At 49.3% G+C, this 15,996-nt stretch overlaps 1 protein-coding gene across 1 annotated transcript; it reads right to left on the reverse strand.

Annotated features, from left to right (window-relative positions):
• Positions 1-11,339: 11,339 nt before the first annotated feature.
• On the reverse strand, positions 11,340-13,207 carry LOC309826379 (uncharacterized protein C11orf91 homolog; the record flags this gene model as incomplete). The annotated part of the gene is made up of 2 exons (XM_082660495.1): positions 11,340-11,484; positions 12,712-13,207. 2 exons carry the CDS (start codon positions 13,205-13,207, stop codon positions 11,399-11,401), a joined length of 582 nt encoding a protein of 193 aa, XP_082516621.1. The 3' UTR covers positions 11,340-11,398.
• Between the last annotated feature and the right edge of the window lie 2,789 nt (positions 13,208-15,996).

A 15,996-nucleotide genomic window follows, 5' to 3' on the forward strand; every position in this document is an offset into this window, starting at 1 on the left:
AGCTCCTGGTGGCTGAGGCCTACGGGAGCCCCACAGGGCCTGTGGAAGCCACATCTCTTGAAGCCATATTCCCAGTGATGCCGACATAACCTAATGAAAAGTCAGGCTACCACCCAGATGTCTTACCTACGGGACGTTTAGAAACTATTGGATTGGGGACATAGGGTCGACCAATAAGTCATCTGTTGGACCGGATTTCTCATGCTTCGGCTGGTGGCAAAGCCAGAAGCTGTTTGCACGCTCCTGGAGTAGTCCATTTTCTAGATCAAATTTGACAGCATCAAGAGAAAGGGCGTAGATAGTCTTAAGACCGTGAAAACAAAGGGTTGCCAAATTGCCCGAGTTGCTTCATGTATTAATGTTCAGGTGCTTTGGGAACTAAAAGTTTGCTTCTCTCTAATTTAAGGTTTTGTCCTGAAAATTGGAAGGTCCCAGACAAGCTTTCTGTGTCCCAGGGGCCAACTCTTTTAATGGTCCAGGTAAAGGAGAACCAAAGGCTGAGACCAGAAGCCGTGACTTGAGCAGATACGAGGCCCGGAGAAGGGCTGCAGGGCTGTCTTTCTGCCAGGGATGTGCATGTCTGTTGACTGTTAATCTTTCATTTAACTGGAACTGTACAGGAAGCACTGATAGAAGCTTCCACATAGCCATCCATTCAGTCCTTCATTGGCTGAGCAAACTTTCCTGAATTCTTACTATGCATCAGACGCCATGCTAGGTGATCGGGATTCAGCGGTGAGCGAGACAGCGCCTCCCCGCACAGAGTTCACGCACAGAGACTGATCCTTGAGACGCAAAGCCCAACATATGAAGGACTCACCATGCATTCAACGATTTTTCTACCTCATAAGAGCCAGCCTAATGAAAACTGAAGTCCCCTTCTTTCTGGAAACATTTAGGTTTAGAAAATAACAGACTCTGCAATTGCATCTTCTGATTAGGCTACACACAGCTTTCCTTCCCAAGGATCTCTAACTGATTAGTAAGGTACCCACAATATACCAGTGGGGATAGAGAACAAGTTGCCAACTGCCAAGAATCAACAAGTATTTGTTGATTTCAGGAACCATATATTCAGTACTTTACGAGTGAAACCACGGTGCACCGAACACTCACTTTGCATTGTTCATATCAGTACACTGCCATTCAGAACATACTGGATTATTAATGAATGGGCTTGGGTTTTTATTCAGCCTCTGAACTATAGTGCTCTGTGGAGCAAATCTAAACAGGTGAACCAGGTAGAGCTCTGCAGTGATACCACTTTTTCTTTCTTTGTGATACCATTTCTCTGCTGCATTAGCCTGTTTTCCTTAGTTGAAATTGTGTTTGTTTACTCCTGGAAATTTTGCACATGAAATAAAGCACATCCTCTTGCTGGTAATTTTCTTTCCAAGGTGTTAGTGGATCTATGTGTTCACATTTTGTCTTTTCTCTTGCGTACTAGTTCTTTCTCCATTCCCCATAAGGAAAAGATTTTAACAAGCGTTTACAAATTCTCATAATATTAGAAATCACCATGTGATGAACTGATGTCTCAACTGTTTTTGAAATTATAGGATCCTAGACTCTTTTAGTTGGAAGAGAATTTACTGGGGAAATGATCCAGGTTTCTACCCTGCAATCCACCCCATGACCTGTGGACACTATAGAGGCCTACCTGGTCAAAGATTAAGCAGAATTAGGACTTCAGCCGGGCAGGTACTCAAAAGGAGGGAGAGGGGAAAGAATGGGGAGGAGATGGAGGGTTTTAAATATAATTTAATATTTAGGGGAAGAAAGCAATGTAGTCACCACTGAGTGGGAGTGGAAGAATTTCCTTGATTTTAAATCATGCATGGAGTGAGAGGACACCAAAATATTTTCAGTTTGGGGTCTGAAAAGTTTTACTCTAGCTCTGAATCTATGTCAAGGCCACTGTTATCACACTTTAAAGGGATGCCCATGTTAGGATTTGGGGTCATCCAGGCCTAGATTGGAACCTCACCTTTACCGCATTCTAGCTGTGCTCCTCTGGGCAAGTCATGTCCCCTCTTTGAGCCTTATCTGTGAAATGAAGCTGGGACCTAGTCAGTGAAGTGACTATAGAGCTGGAAGGAGAGAACACAGAGTTTCCAACCGCAGGGCACTCTACGAGCATGATGGACTATTGTTATTGATTAGCCTCTGCTTGAATACTTCTAGCGTTGGGGAACTCACTATCTTGCCAGAGCTGAAGCATTACCCATTGATCCACCAGGAGTGACTCCTATGCTCAGCCCCTTCCAGCCCCCAACTGTGGACAGCCTCCCTTTTCAACAGCTCAGGACACCAATAAGCCGCCCCCAAAAGAGGGTGAGCTCGGGACACCTAGGGAGACGTCGCTGGTGCTGTGATAGGAAAGGCTCTTCATCACCTGGCTGAGGTGAGACTAGCTGGAACCGGCTGCAGATCTCCCACAGATTCCACAGTCCCATCACTCCCAGGAGTCATTCTTCTGAGCACCCAAAAGACTCAACTCACCCAGGGCATACCATCCTGGTCCTAGCAAGCAACTTGCAAAACACCTGAGCTTGGTGCATTTAAAGGTCTGGCAGCAAAGACGGTCGGCTCTGTAAGAATGACATGGAACTCATTACCAGAATCATATGGTAAGCCAGAGGAAAATAAGATTCTATTTAGTAAAACTCCATGAGACTGCTCATGTCACTGCTCAGGGACAGCGTTGCTGAAGTGAAGTTCGCCTGTGCTGGATTCAGGAGAAAACTTGCCTGTCCTTATCTTGGAGTCCAGACTCTTGTCAGTTATGACATTTGCCCACACACTCTCCATGGCAGCTGGCTGAGGTGGGCTGGAGGGGAACAGGGAAAATAGAATAAACTGAAGCCAGTCAAGAAACAGTGAGCTAAGGGTTTAAGTGTTTGGGCTTTAGAGCAGCTTGGCCACATCCTAGCTGTACACTTCTCTGTGCCTCTGTAAGTGGGGATGAGGACATATTCCTCATAGGTTCAGGCTATAAACACTAATGAGATGCTATAAGTAGCGTGCTGAGCCCAGGACCTGGCACAGAGAAATCCCTTGATAACTAGTGCTTGATAGTTGGTATCATGTGATATTGTGGCAGGGCTGGGGAGAAACTCCCAGGGTGTCACTAACCCCCAGTGGTCTCTCTTGTACTCAGACCCCAAGACACCTCTTCTGGTGCTAGAACTGGTCTCGTCAGAGCATCTTTGCTCTGTTCCTGAAACAAACTATAAAATGACATCAGTTCTTGAAACGCACCTGTAGTAAACTGTTTCTTTGGGATGGATGGGGAAGGATGCAGTGAGCAATTCAGATTTAGACACCGCCCTCTTTCCCGTGCAGAGGGTCACACAACCTTTTTCTGCAAGAGGCCTGATTGTGTGCATGCCCGCGTGCGCACGTGCACAAACGCTCCACATCTTGGACAAGCGAGCCTTTTCCTGATTGTCCTGTGACTCTTCCCAAATTACTTCCAGGAGGGATAAAAAGGGAGCCTAGCTTCCTGGAGGCTTACACAGAGAGGAGCTGCTACTTGGAGGGAGCGGGTGGGCTCAGCTGACAACCCACTGTGTCCCCATAGGCAGTGGCTTCACTTCACTGGTTTCTAAAGAGATACCACTTTGACCTGCTCCCATATCACTTAATGCTGGAAACCAAGCCTACATTAAACCCCAAACTTCCCTCTTTCCACACTCAACACGATCTAATCAATTAAATAAGGGGGAAAAATATATATATAGACCTGAGCTGTCCAGTATGGTAGCCACTAACCCCATGTGGCTATTTAAACTGAAATTTAAATAATTAAAATGAAATAAAATTTAAAATTCAGTTGCTCAGGTGTACTAGCCACATGTCAAGTCTCAATAGCCATGTGTGGCTAATGACTTCCATATTAAACAGCACAGATACAAAACAGTTCTGTCACTGCAGATAGTTCTATTAGACAACATAGATCTGCTATGGATGGAAACGTGTCCCCCCACCCCACCCCGCCCTGCCCCACATACATAGGTTGAAGCCTTAATCCCCAGTGTGTTGGCATTTGGAGATGGAGCCTTGGGAGGTAATTAGGTTTAGATGAGGTCATGAAGGTAGGGCCTTCATGGTGGTATTAATGTCCTTATAAGAAGAGGGAGACACACCAGAGCTCTCTCTCTCTCTGCCATGTGAGAACACAGCAAGAAGGTGGCCAACTGCAAGTCAGGAAGAGAGCCCTCACCAGGAACTGAACTGGCCAGCACCTTGATCTTGGACTTCCAAGCCTCCAGAACTGTGAGAAATAAACATCTGTTGTTCAAGCCACCCCATCTATGGTACTTTGTGATAGCAGCCAGAGCAGACCAGTGCAGATAATAAGTATTAATGAGTTCAGTCCAGCTTCTTTTATTCATGTGAACTGGGTTTTTCGCCTTGAAACTGGTTCTGGAAAAATATTTTCCCCGTGCAAGTAAAACGTGGCTCTCAGCAGGTGGCCACCTGCAGCTTCTGAGAAGGGCCTGATGTTGCACCTGTGTTTATTTTTGCAGCCTGCAATGGCCACAGTGTCTCCTCCTCCCTAAAGATTTCCAAATGGCATTTTCTTCTAGATGATAAAGAACAAGCTTGTAAATATCAGCCCTGGATGTGAGGGGATGGGGGCTGTTTCATCCCAAGTCTAAATCCATGCTGTCACCTAGTGGATCCCCCCCGCCCCACATGAGAGGAACAAGGACTTTGTGTTAATGACCAGAAGCCTTGATGCAAATTTGCCTGGCAAACCCTAGGAAGGTGAGCATTAGCTGTGTGTCAGGTGGTGAGCTGAGCAGTTCACACACATTATCTCAGCTAATTCGCAACACCAATTATCATGCACATTTTCCATGAGGAAAAGGGCTCAGAGAAGTGAAGAACCTGCTTCACTGACAGAGCCATTGGATGAATAAATGAATGAACAAATCAGTAAAGGCATGCAGGCTTAGTTTATGTGCACTGCATTCAGATAAACTCTGCAGAGATTAATAATCCTGGGGGAGTCTGGGAATGGATAGATGGAATAGCTAACATTTATCCCCCCTCTGGAGGAATCCTCCCTCAGGCTCCCGTAGAATCATCCGCTGATTATAGGACCTTTCCTGCTCTGTCTCTCCTGGCACCTGACTCGCGACCTAAGCTCAAAGCCACTGGCAATCCACTGCCATTCTGCTCTTAGGAACTGGAACTAGGAAAGGTTCCTGTGAATGGGGAACCCGAGTGACTCTCTAGGAGGAAACTGATCAGAAAGGCAGGAGGTGCACAGGTGTGTAGAGTGAGAAGGAGTTAGGAGGGCAACTGCCTGGGCTCCTGGTGGCTTCCAAGCCCTGGTGCCAATTGGCGTGAGGCTTGTGATGGGACATGTGGTGTGTCTGCAGATGCTCCCCAGCTCCAAGGGCTTCTGGGGGGGCTGCGATCACAGGACCCTGGCCACCCCGCCCCAACATGGACAGAGATGGACATGCAGCCCAGACGAGCCGATCACATTTGCTCTCCGAGGAATGTGGTTGGAGCTGAGTGTCCAGTGGCAGCACCTCATTCCTTTCCTCCTAAAGGCCTGGATGCCTCCTTTGTTTATTTCTCTTGAGTAAGTTTCTACTGTTTGTAACCAAACAAGCCTACTGGCATCTGCTCTTGTTATTTAAGTAAACTAGTTTGAGTGGCCTCTTTCCTCTCAACCAGAAAAGCCCCTAGAATATTGCATCTCCAGCTGTGCGTCACTGATGCACCTTCTGATTCCTCTCCAGTCCTTTCCCTCCAGTCGCCACACAGATGGCTTCTTGGATGTGCTGATGCTCTGCTATGGACGGGATAGAAGGCCTGGGCGATGGCCAAAGCTCTCCCTTTGGGGCACCACCTCCAGAGAGGCCAAGCCCTTGAGCTCACCTGATGTGGCAGATGTGACGTTGCCTGGGAGAAATGTGGTTTGCCCTCTCTAGAAAAGAATCACCCTCTTCCCCAAACTGCCTTCCAGCCACGCTCACCCACTTGCTACTTTTTGTGGGTTGGAGCTCTAGGGCCCTGCAAATTCAACGTTTCTCCCTCCCTGCTGGTCAGGCCAACCTCCAGCTCAAACCCCGAGGCCACCACCACTCCCTGTACTAGTAGCTTAGCAGTGAGGGCTGAGTCCTAAACTGGGTGGGAAACAGTAATCATGACTCCCAGCTGGGGGCAGTTCCCCATCTATCACCTTGTTTGTTGTCCCCACCCAACCGTCCCATGAGAGCAATATCTCCATTTCCCAGATGAGGAGACAGGCTCAGAGAGGTTAAGTAACGTCCCAGATATAATGTCCCAACATATCTGGTTGGGGACAGAATCTAGATGCCGTTGAAAGGAAAAGGCCAGTGTGCATGAGGTACCAACACGGCCTTCATCTCCAGTGAGAGGGAAGTCTTTAAAGCGGTGATTACATCTCTTCTATTCCTGCTCCGAGAAGCCAGGCCCCCGCAGGCGCTGGATCCGGCCTGACCCCTTTGGCCATACAGTGGGGCACAGGTTACTTGGCTGAGGGAGTGGCAGGTTTTCCCATCACACCTGAACTCTACTTCCCTCAGGACTGACAGATCCTTTGATGAAGCGGTCATGATCTAAACAGTCGGTTTCACACTCTATCAGGTTTCCTGCTCCATCTTGCTCAAACCAGTTACCATTGGAGAGGATGTACTTTAGTCCCTCACCCACAGGCTGTTCCCTCTGCGTGCCCTCTACCCTGATGTCCTGAGAGTACAAGTTGCTAATCTGATTGGCCGGAGTCCAGGACATTCCCTGGGCCCTGCATCACCAGTGGCCAAGCTTACTCCATCTTAAAAGTCAGTGCACCTGTGCTCCCTGAGTGCCTGTTACAAGGTAAAGCCTGCCTTTGTGAGCAGGCATGACCAGGTTCTTCTTTCCTAGCTCTTCCATGTTGGTAACTAAGTGGGCAATCAAGCTGGAGGCAGCAGGGAGCTCCAATCATACCTTCAGCCCAACTTTGAATGCTCCAAAGCAGCTTTCCCTTTAGCTCAGTTATACATTTTTTTTCCTGTTTATCTGGTGGTGTACTGGTAAATGTTTGACAACCAAGTCTTTCTGGAGGTTGGGAAGGGTGAAGAGGACAGGAACAACCCTGATTTGTACATTTGCCAGTTTCCATAGTGTAAATACTCTCACTGTGGCCAGTTTCAAGACGTCAAGTGGCATTATTAGGAAGGAATGTAACCTTAGCACATCGTTCTATAGTATTTCTGCTCTACAGACGAAGAGCCATAAATAACTTCGAGTGTAGGTAACTGTAAAATGTAGCAAAATAATTAGGGAGTGCTGAATTTTGAATATTTATTACCTTAGTTTTAAATATAGTTTAATTGTAAGTTGATATAGTTTAATTTTTAACAATGGCTGTATTTAACAACCAGCTTACAAAATTCCTGAAAAGTTAATCACTGGCTCTCATGAGCTGTTCGAGCTGGCTCCAGCACACTACTCTATTATTCCTCTGCATAGGGTGTTCGCTCAACTGGGACCCCATCCTGTTTTCATCTGCCAAGCAACCTTCTCTTTGGGGAACAGCCTCTTCCATTCCATTTCATTCTGGAGGGGCTGACAATCACAGGACCTGCCTCCCCCACCATCCTGATAACAGGACCTGTGACCAAAGCCATGGGATGAAGGGATAGGTGACAGGGCTGGGTGTGGGCATTCCTGGGATGTGACACCATAATACCGTCAACCCCATTCTCACTTGGGAAATTGTGGGAAACAACTCAGCCAACCCCAAAACTATGTCTTGCCAGTATTGAGCCTAATGTTTCCTTCTGATAGCTCACTAGGGCTCCCCCTGTACCTGTGCCCCATGCCGCAGGACAGCCTGGGTGAACCTTGACAGGCCTGAGTTCCAGTCCTGGCTCTGCCATTCCCTAGCTCTGTGCTCAGGAACAGCAGGGGTGGCGGAGGGGGGTGGGTGTAAGCTACTTCACCTTTCAGAGCCCCTGTTCCCTCATCTGTAAAACATGCCAAGAGCGGTTCCTATTTCACAAGGTGCTAGTGAGAATTAGATTGTTCACATCAACTGCCTCCCTCTGTGCCCAGTATGCACTTAACTGTTGGCCAATTTTCGAGCCTGGAGGGATGGGGGCGGGGGCTACTGGGCCTCTGGAGAGGGAATGGGAAACAGGGTCCCACTGGACAGCCCTGTCTCCACCTGAGCTCTGCGCTGGGTTTTCCTGATGCCTAGTTTATTCTCATTTATTCTCATTAAGAGTCTCTAGCTCCCCTCACTGCACTTGCCAGCCTGCAGTTTTCTAGAACAGTGGAGCCTCTCTTGTAACAACCAGCCTGGGGCAATGGGAATCTGGCTTCTTCCTGGAGAGGGGAGACAGGGCCTGGAATGCAGGGTGGGCAGACTCCCATGGGGAGAACAGAGGTTGCAAACTCTGGGGGACTGTCCAGCCTTTATATGTCCCGCATTGGGTTTTGGAAACACTGGAATTCATTGCTAAGATTTACAACCCAAGAGCTTTTGCCTGACACTGGGCCTACACTCCTGGCTGGGCAGCAGTGGCTGGAACTGACCCCACGGTCAGGCAGGAGCTCTGGGGCTTGCCAGCCTCCCCCTGGCTCCCGGCGCCACACCCGGGGTGTCCAGCTGGGCCTCACAGGTGTGCACATTTGCATCCTCAAGCTAGAGGTCGCTGCACAAACTTAGGGGCAAGTGTATATAACATCCAGGGCTCTCACCACCCCATCTATCCATCTATCAGCGTCTGCACCCTTACACCGCAGATACAACCTCCCGCTATCACAGATAAACCATCTCTGCTTCCATCTAAAGCCAATCCCTCTACTGTAAACTAGACCCAACCCCGCTGGTTTACTCAAGGATACCATTCCAGCAATTCCTCATCTCTCTGAAACCGTGGGTTAAATCCATTTCACCTGCCTTCACTAATCAAGGTCGTTTTAAGACTTGCATGTCCTCCAAGCAGCACAAAGCCTAAACAGTAAGATTTTTGCCTGAGTTTTTGTCCAGAAACTTGGAATCAGCTGTGTCTAATTCGATCTGAGTGGGTTAAGACTGGATAGGACCACTGACCCTCTAACTGGGCCTGTGCCAGTGTCCGCTCAGTGACTTTTTTTTTTTTTTTTTGCTGTACGCGAGCCTCTCACTGTTGTGGCCTCTCCTGTTGTGGAGCACAGGCTCCGGATGTGCAGGCTCAGCGGCCATGGCTCACAGGCCCAGCCGCTCCGCGGCATGTGGGATCTTCCCGGACCGGGACACGTGTCCCCTGCATCGGCAGGCGGACTCTCAACCACTGCGCCACCAGGGAAGCCCCCGCTCAGTGACTTTTTGACATCAGAGGGCTAAAACCTCCACCCTCAGAACACGCAGAGGCCTGTAGCCGAGTTACACCCAAGCAGAAGGACAATTACCGCACCTTTTTCCAACCACCTCCCCATGCTCCCCACGCCTCCGGCCACCCTGAGTCTTCATTCACTACCCCATAAATACCCCAGGCCCTTGCCTTGGGGGGCGGACCATACCTGACCTGCGGCTTGTTCGCACAGCTTCTCATCTGGCTGCCTCGCAAATCAGTCCTCTCTTCGCTGCAAACCTTGGCGTGTCAGCATTTGGCTTGCTGTGCGTCAAAGGAGCCTCTTCTGCCTCGTCAGTTTTTCTCTACTGGGTCATTCTCCATCAGACCACAAACGTCTGGTCATTGATTCCTTCTTAAAAAACCATTCTGTCAACCCCGCTTACCCTGCCGGCTCCTGCTCAGATCTCAGCTTTCCTTGAAGCTAAGCTCCATAAAAAGTCATCTACACCTGCTGTCTCTAGCTCGTCTGCTCCCGTTCTCTCCCCCAAACTACTCCACTCAGGTGTTAACCCCCATCGCTCAACCAAAATTGCTCTGGGCAAGATCACCGGTACTGAATCCAAGTTGCTGAATCCAAAAGCGAATGTTCAGGCTCCTCTCACTTGGCCGAGCAGCAGCATTTGTCAGAGCCGACGGCTTCCCCCGTTACACCCCTTCTTAACCTGTCTTCTGAAATACCCGGCTCACTGCTTACTCCTATTCATTCTCCAAACTTGATGGATTCTTTGCCTATGTTCTACCGTGCTGCTGGCACAGTGAGGGCACAAGGGAGTCTAGATGCCAAGCACCAAAACGTTACATTTGATGGAAGATTTTTTTCTATCAACTACGTTACCCTTTGCATACTCCTGCGCTGAGCTGTTGCTCCTCCTGGCCGTAGAGGCAGCACCTGGCAGAGGGACGGCGGCCGCAGCGGGTGCCCCATGGGGGACCCAGCAAGGGGGAAAGGGCAGAAATGCTGTACCATCGCTTCTCGCTTAGCTGGATTATTAATTCCCACAGCCTCCTAACTGCTTTCTCTGCGTCCCTCCTTACCCTGTTCTCAACATAGAGCAAGTCAGATCCTGTTACTCGTCAGCTGAAAACACTCTAACTACTTCCCATCCCACTCGGAGTAAAACCCCAAGTCCTTACTATGGTTTGTAAGGTCCCGCTCGAATGGACCCTCTCTGTACTCGTCCCTACCACTCTCCCCCCACTCCTGCTCCAGCCAGCTGGGCTCTCTGCTGACCCTCAAGCATCCCACCTTCAGCCTTCGCACCTGCCCTTCACCCTGAAACATGCCCCCAGGTTGTCACCTGGCTGTCGCCCTTAACCTTTGTCAAACCTTGTTTAGATGTTGCCTCTTCAAGAAACCCTGCTTTCCTCCTACCCTCAGGACCATCCTCACCCCTACTCTTTTTGTTTTCCCCTTAGCCTGTCATCTTCTGATACCCTATTATGGTTTACTTATATTCATTGTCTGCACCCCCCAGCCCCAAGAGCCTAGGAGGGCGCCTAGCACATAACATGCACTCAAATATTTCTTGACTACATGAATTTCTAGGAACGACCGTGTCTTTGATCAGATTATCAAAGAGTTTTGTGCTCCAAAAACCATTTAAAAACTAAAAACATTTCCAAGGACTAAAGCTGTTTGAAACAAACTAAGCCCTTGTCCCAGTCCTCAAAGAGCCTTTCCGAGCAGGGTCACAGCAACAGATCCAAATATATGTTGCCCTTGGCTTTTCCCAGTCCCCCCACCCCGACTTGGCAGTGTTGGGGATCCCCTCCTCCCTTGAATGCCAGCTGGGCAGCAGCTTCCAGCCCCCGTGAGAGTGCTTCCCCAGCAGCAGCACAGACAGGAGAGAGACCATGAGCTTTACCACTCAAGTGGGCACTGTATGTAGAGTATGTGCTGGGATCAACAAGAACAGCAGTAAATACAGAACAAAAAATAACGATCTTTGAAATGACAACAAACGGGGCACATTATCTAAGCACTAACACCTAAGGAGGCCGCTGCTTAGGCTCTGGTGGGCAGCTCCTCAGGAGAGAGAGGCCGACTTCTTTCCAGGCTGCCTCATCTTCAGGCCTTGTAACTTTTCATCTTTCAGCGCTTTCAAGAATTTATCTGCAAGAGAGCAAAACAAACTTAGCTGTAGGAGACATAAGGGCTTTTTCTAACACTTCCAAAGCAAGCTTCTGGGAAGCAATTGTGTGCTCCCTACATGTGCCCCAAACCCATTATGACCCAAGGTGGGTGAGGGGAAAAAAACCCTAACAGCCAAAACACGTCAAAGTGGAGAATAGGTGGTTGAGAAATCCAGGACTCAGAAAAGCCCAAGTATTCCTGGAGTTTTCTTCCCGAGGATGTGAGGAAGGAGACATTACAGGGTGCCTGATGAATTGGGGACCATTCCTATGGCCACATGGACCTAAACATGTCTGTTATTTCACAATAATGGGGATGGTCTTTCTAGAACCATCTGCCCTTTTCCAGTGGTCAGGGGCTAGCCTTAGCCAGACAAGGTGTTGGGAAGGACAAAATCTGTGGAACAGCCTATGGCTGTTTGGTCCATCTGGGAGCAGAATATTCTACAGTGCAGCTTGGTCCTTCTGGGAGTAGAATTGGGTTTAACAACTTTACTCTCTAACATCAAGGACTCAAGTCTGCGCAGCAGAGGAATCCTGCCCACATCAGCACAGCTGGTCTGCCCAAGACTTCAGACCTTAGACCAGACGGCAGAGGCAAGGACCCTGGTGAAAGGGCGGCCAGGGGTCACAGGAGGCTACCTTCCAGCAGTGAGAAATTGAGGATGCCCAAACTCCTCAGTGAACATCCTTGGGCCTTCTGGGTCTTACACTTCCCCCTACAGATCAACTGACCCTCACCTACTTCCCCCTCCTCCCATTGAGGACCCCAGTTTAAGATAAACACTAAAAGTCAGGTCTCTAGAGACAGGGGCTGTGTGTCTCGGGAGGGGGTGGGGGGGCGGTGTGCGAAACTCCAGGGTGTTAGTATCACTGTGCAGGAGGCTTAAAGTTCAACTTGAGGGTTGTGATGGACAGAGTTCCAGGTTTAGAGGCTCAGAGTCCAGACTAACAAAAGGGCTCAGGACGGAGGGAGGCTGGAATTTGGGGCAAAGGGGGCCGTGAAGTCCAGATTTATGGTGGGCAAAGGAATCGGTTGAAATCCAGGATGGAGTGTCTGGGTTCTGAGGGGATCGGTTTGGGATCAGGGATTCCTGGAAGCTGGAGTCTGAGCCCAAGGCCACACTGAGGGTGAGGGGCTCAGGGGGCATGGAGCCAAGGAGGGAGCAGAGGCAGGGTAAGGGTGGGCTCGGCCGAGGTTACACACAGCGCTGGGAGTCGAAGCCGTCCCCAGTGATGGTGAGCAGCTCCAGCTCCTTAATCCGGATCTCCAGCTCGCACAACTCCTCGGGATGGGAGGCAGAGGCTAGCCGGGGGGTCGTGGGGCCGGGGGCCAGGGGCGAGACAGCCACCTCGGGCGCCGGCTGTGGCGAGTAGAAGAAGCGCAGAGGCTCGTAGGGGATGGAGGCCAGGCCGGAGGGCCAGGGCGGGGGACAGGGGCGCTCACTGGGGGAACCCAGGCCAGGCGGCGGTGGCGGCAGGGGCGCTGGGGCAGGGTGCGCCTGGGGCAGAGGCTGGCTCCCAGTCGCCCCGCCCGCCGGCGCCCCTCCCGCCTTCAGCGGCACGAAGAGCTTCTTCCAGATGTTGAAGTCGCTGAGCGGGGACGAGGAGATGCCGCGGTCATAGAGGGACGGGAAGTAGAGGGGCGGGGCCGGTCGCTGGCTCCTCGTGGGGCTCTGGCTGCCGCGCCGCCCCTTCGGCATCTTTTGAACGGGAAGGTGAGTGGGAGGAACCCCGTGCCGGGAGACGCGAGCCCTGGCCCCGAGTCACCCTGGTTCTGAGGTTCCACAGGCCACGCCCCGAGGGAGAGCGGCCCCCACCCTTTCGCCCGGCCCCGCCCCAAACAATCAAGATTCTAAAGCCCCGCTGGCCACGCCCCAGAATATGACCACGCCCACCGACGCGCCCCTAGAGTGAGAAAGGCCAGCGGAGTACCTGGAAAGGGAAATCCCGCACGTACGCCCTGATGTGCGACCCGTCCCCTCCGGGCGCTCCGCCAACATCCTCGACGACAGGTCCGGGTCCTCCAGATCCCGCCCCACGACTCCTCCTACCGCCCCTAAATTCCGCAAGCCTCACAACCGAGCTACTGCACCCCTGGCGCCTGCTCTCGCATCCCGCCATAACTTCATGCAAAAGTAGGAAGCTGGGAGCTGGTCAGAACTCCGAGGGAAAACTTTCTTCAGTCTTCCTCTCCTTCTATAGGGAGAAAAAAAATTCCTAGAAACTTGCCCCCTGCCCCAGCAGACTTCCCTTACCACTCCTCATTGCAAAGAAGTTTAGGGACAGGAGTGTCTGACTTTTCCTCCTTTACAACGGAAGAAGAAGGTAGATGGGAATGGCTGTTAGAGCCAACCCATGTTTCTACCAAATTTCCCAGTGTTGTGGACGATTCTGGAAGAAAGGGACCCTGGTATGGATTTGGAATAGATCTGAACTAGGTGTCTTCAATGAAATGTAGTTTAGTTCTCTTCCGAACATTCATTATCAGGAGCTAACAGGCAGTAAACGAACCACCAAAAGGAAATCCTGCAGAATGGCCCTCGAACAGCTCAGCTCTTCTTTACGGTGTCTTGGACATACTGTCCAAGGGACATGCCCAGCTCATATAGATGAGTAGCCTGTACTAATCATAGACTGAGGGTGAGTAAATTTCCTTGAAAACGTCTGCCTAATGATATTGATGTAAATGAACAAAGATGGGTGGGGGCCAGTTTAGACTGTTGGCCAGTCAAGATCTGAGTCAGTACCAGCTCCACTAGCAAATGCTGTGTGTGTGTGTGTGTGTGTGTGTGTGTGTGTGTGTTTGGCAGCAAAGCAGAGAGAATCAGATATCCAAGATGGACAAGTTGCTTGACTTCTAAGATGGCTTTCTGTAAAATAAAAATAAGAGAACCAGGCTGCCTCATAGGGTTGTTTGTGATAATCAGATGGAAGACAGAATAGTGTGTGTGAAGCACTTGTAAACTTAGAAACTCTGTCCAAATGTAAGGAGCAGCAACCCCCACTGAGGGGCTTGTCTGAAGCTGAGAAGATTTTCCTCCCCACACTTACCTGTAAGCTCCTTGAGGGCAAGGGTCCAGCTCAAGGATCCTATAATGCTGAGCATATAATAGGATTCAATAAATATTTGGACACTTTTAAAACAGTGTTATGTGTTGTGGGAACTGAAGGGGATCACCCCCAAATATGCCACTTTGGCATAAGAATTATTTTAAGTTGGCAATTGAAAAAAGCAGACACAGGAGGAACTTCCTCCTCTCCTTTTATGGCCTAAAAGCAGGCCATAAATTTCCCTTTGTAAAGGTAACAAAATTTCCTTTGTAAAGAAAATAAATTTCCCTTAGTGAAGGTGTCCCCAACTCCCTCTCCCGTGCCAGGAAGAAGAGATGACCCTTATTACTGGAGATGGCACTAACTTGAGCCTGCATAACAGACCTTACCAAACAACCCTTGTCTTCCATAAGTTTCCCCCGTATACTTACCTTCCCACCATTTACCTAGAAATTAAAAGGCCTAGAAATCCAAACCCCTTTCCCTTTGTCTTATCATCTGTTCGCAATTTAACACCCTTTGTTGAAATGGTTTCTGAGCTCTCAAGCCTAAACACTTCTTTGGGTTTTCATTACTTTTCTGTAAGGCCCACATATGCATACATAATAAATCTTTTCTCCTGTTAATCTGTCTTTTGCTACTTTAATTCTCATGACCCAGCTACTGAACCTAAGGGAGTTGAGGAAAAGTTTTTTTTTCCATTCCTACAGTAGTAGGAACCATAGTAGTGGTAAGAACCAGGGTTTGGGACTCAGGCCTGGGACTGAGCCCTGGATCCACTATGTATTTGGCTGTGTAGGTTGAACCTTTCTGAACCTGTTTTTCATCTATATAATGGGACTAGTAATGGTACCTAATTGCTTGGATTGGCAAGATTAAATGAGACAATCTAAGTACCTGGCCGTAATACCTACTCAGTAAATGTTAGCACTTGTTATTACCTACTGAAGATCCTTAGAATGGAAAGAGATTTTGCATTATGTTTTTTATAGTTTATTTTTATTAAACTATATTATTTACTACTACTAATATTATTAAATAATAAAATAATATGATTAAATAATATTATTAAACTATTATTTTTAATTAATTTATTTATTTTTGGCTGCGTTGGGTCTCTGTTGCTGCACACGGGCTTTCTAGTTGCAGCGAGCGGGGGCTGCTCTTTGTTGCGGAGCATGAGCTCTAGAGCACGGGCTCAGTAGTTGTGGCGCACGGGTTGCTCCGCGGCATGTGGGATCTTCTCGGATCAGGGCTCGAACCCGTGTCCCCTGCATTGGCACACGGATTCTTAACTACTGCGCCACCAGGGAAGCCCACGTTATGTTTTTTAAATGATGTGATATAATCACATGTTTTTACTTGTATTTATCCATTCAAAGAGAAAAACCTTCCAGATGTTTTTTCTTAACCCCAAGATAATCTAAACAGATTTGAT

The sequence above is a fragment of the Grampus griseus genome, assembly GCF_964374135.1.
Source record: "Grampus griseus genome assembly, chromosome: 8".
Lineage (NCBI taxonomy): Eukaryota > Metazoa > Chordata > Mammalia > Artiodactyla > Delphinidae > Grampus > Grampus griseus.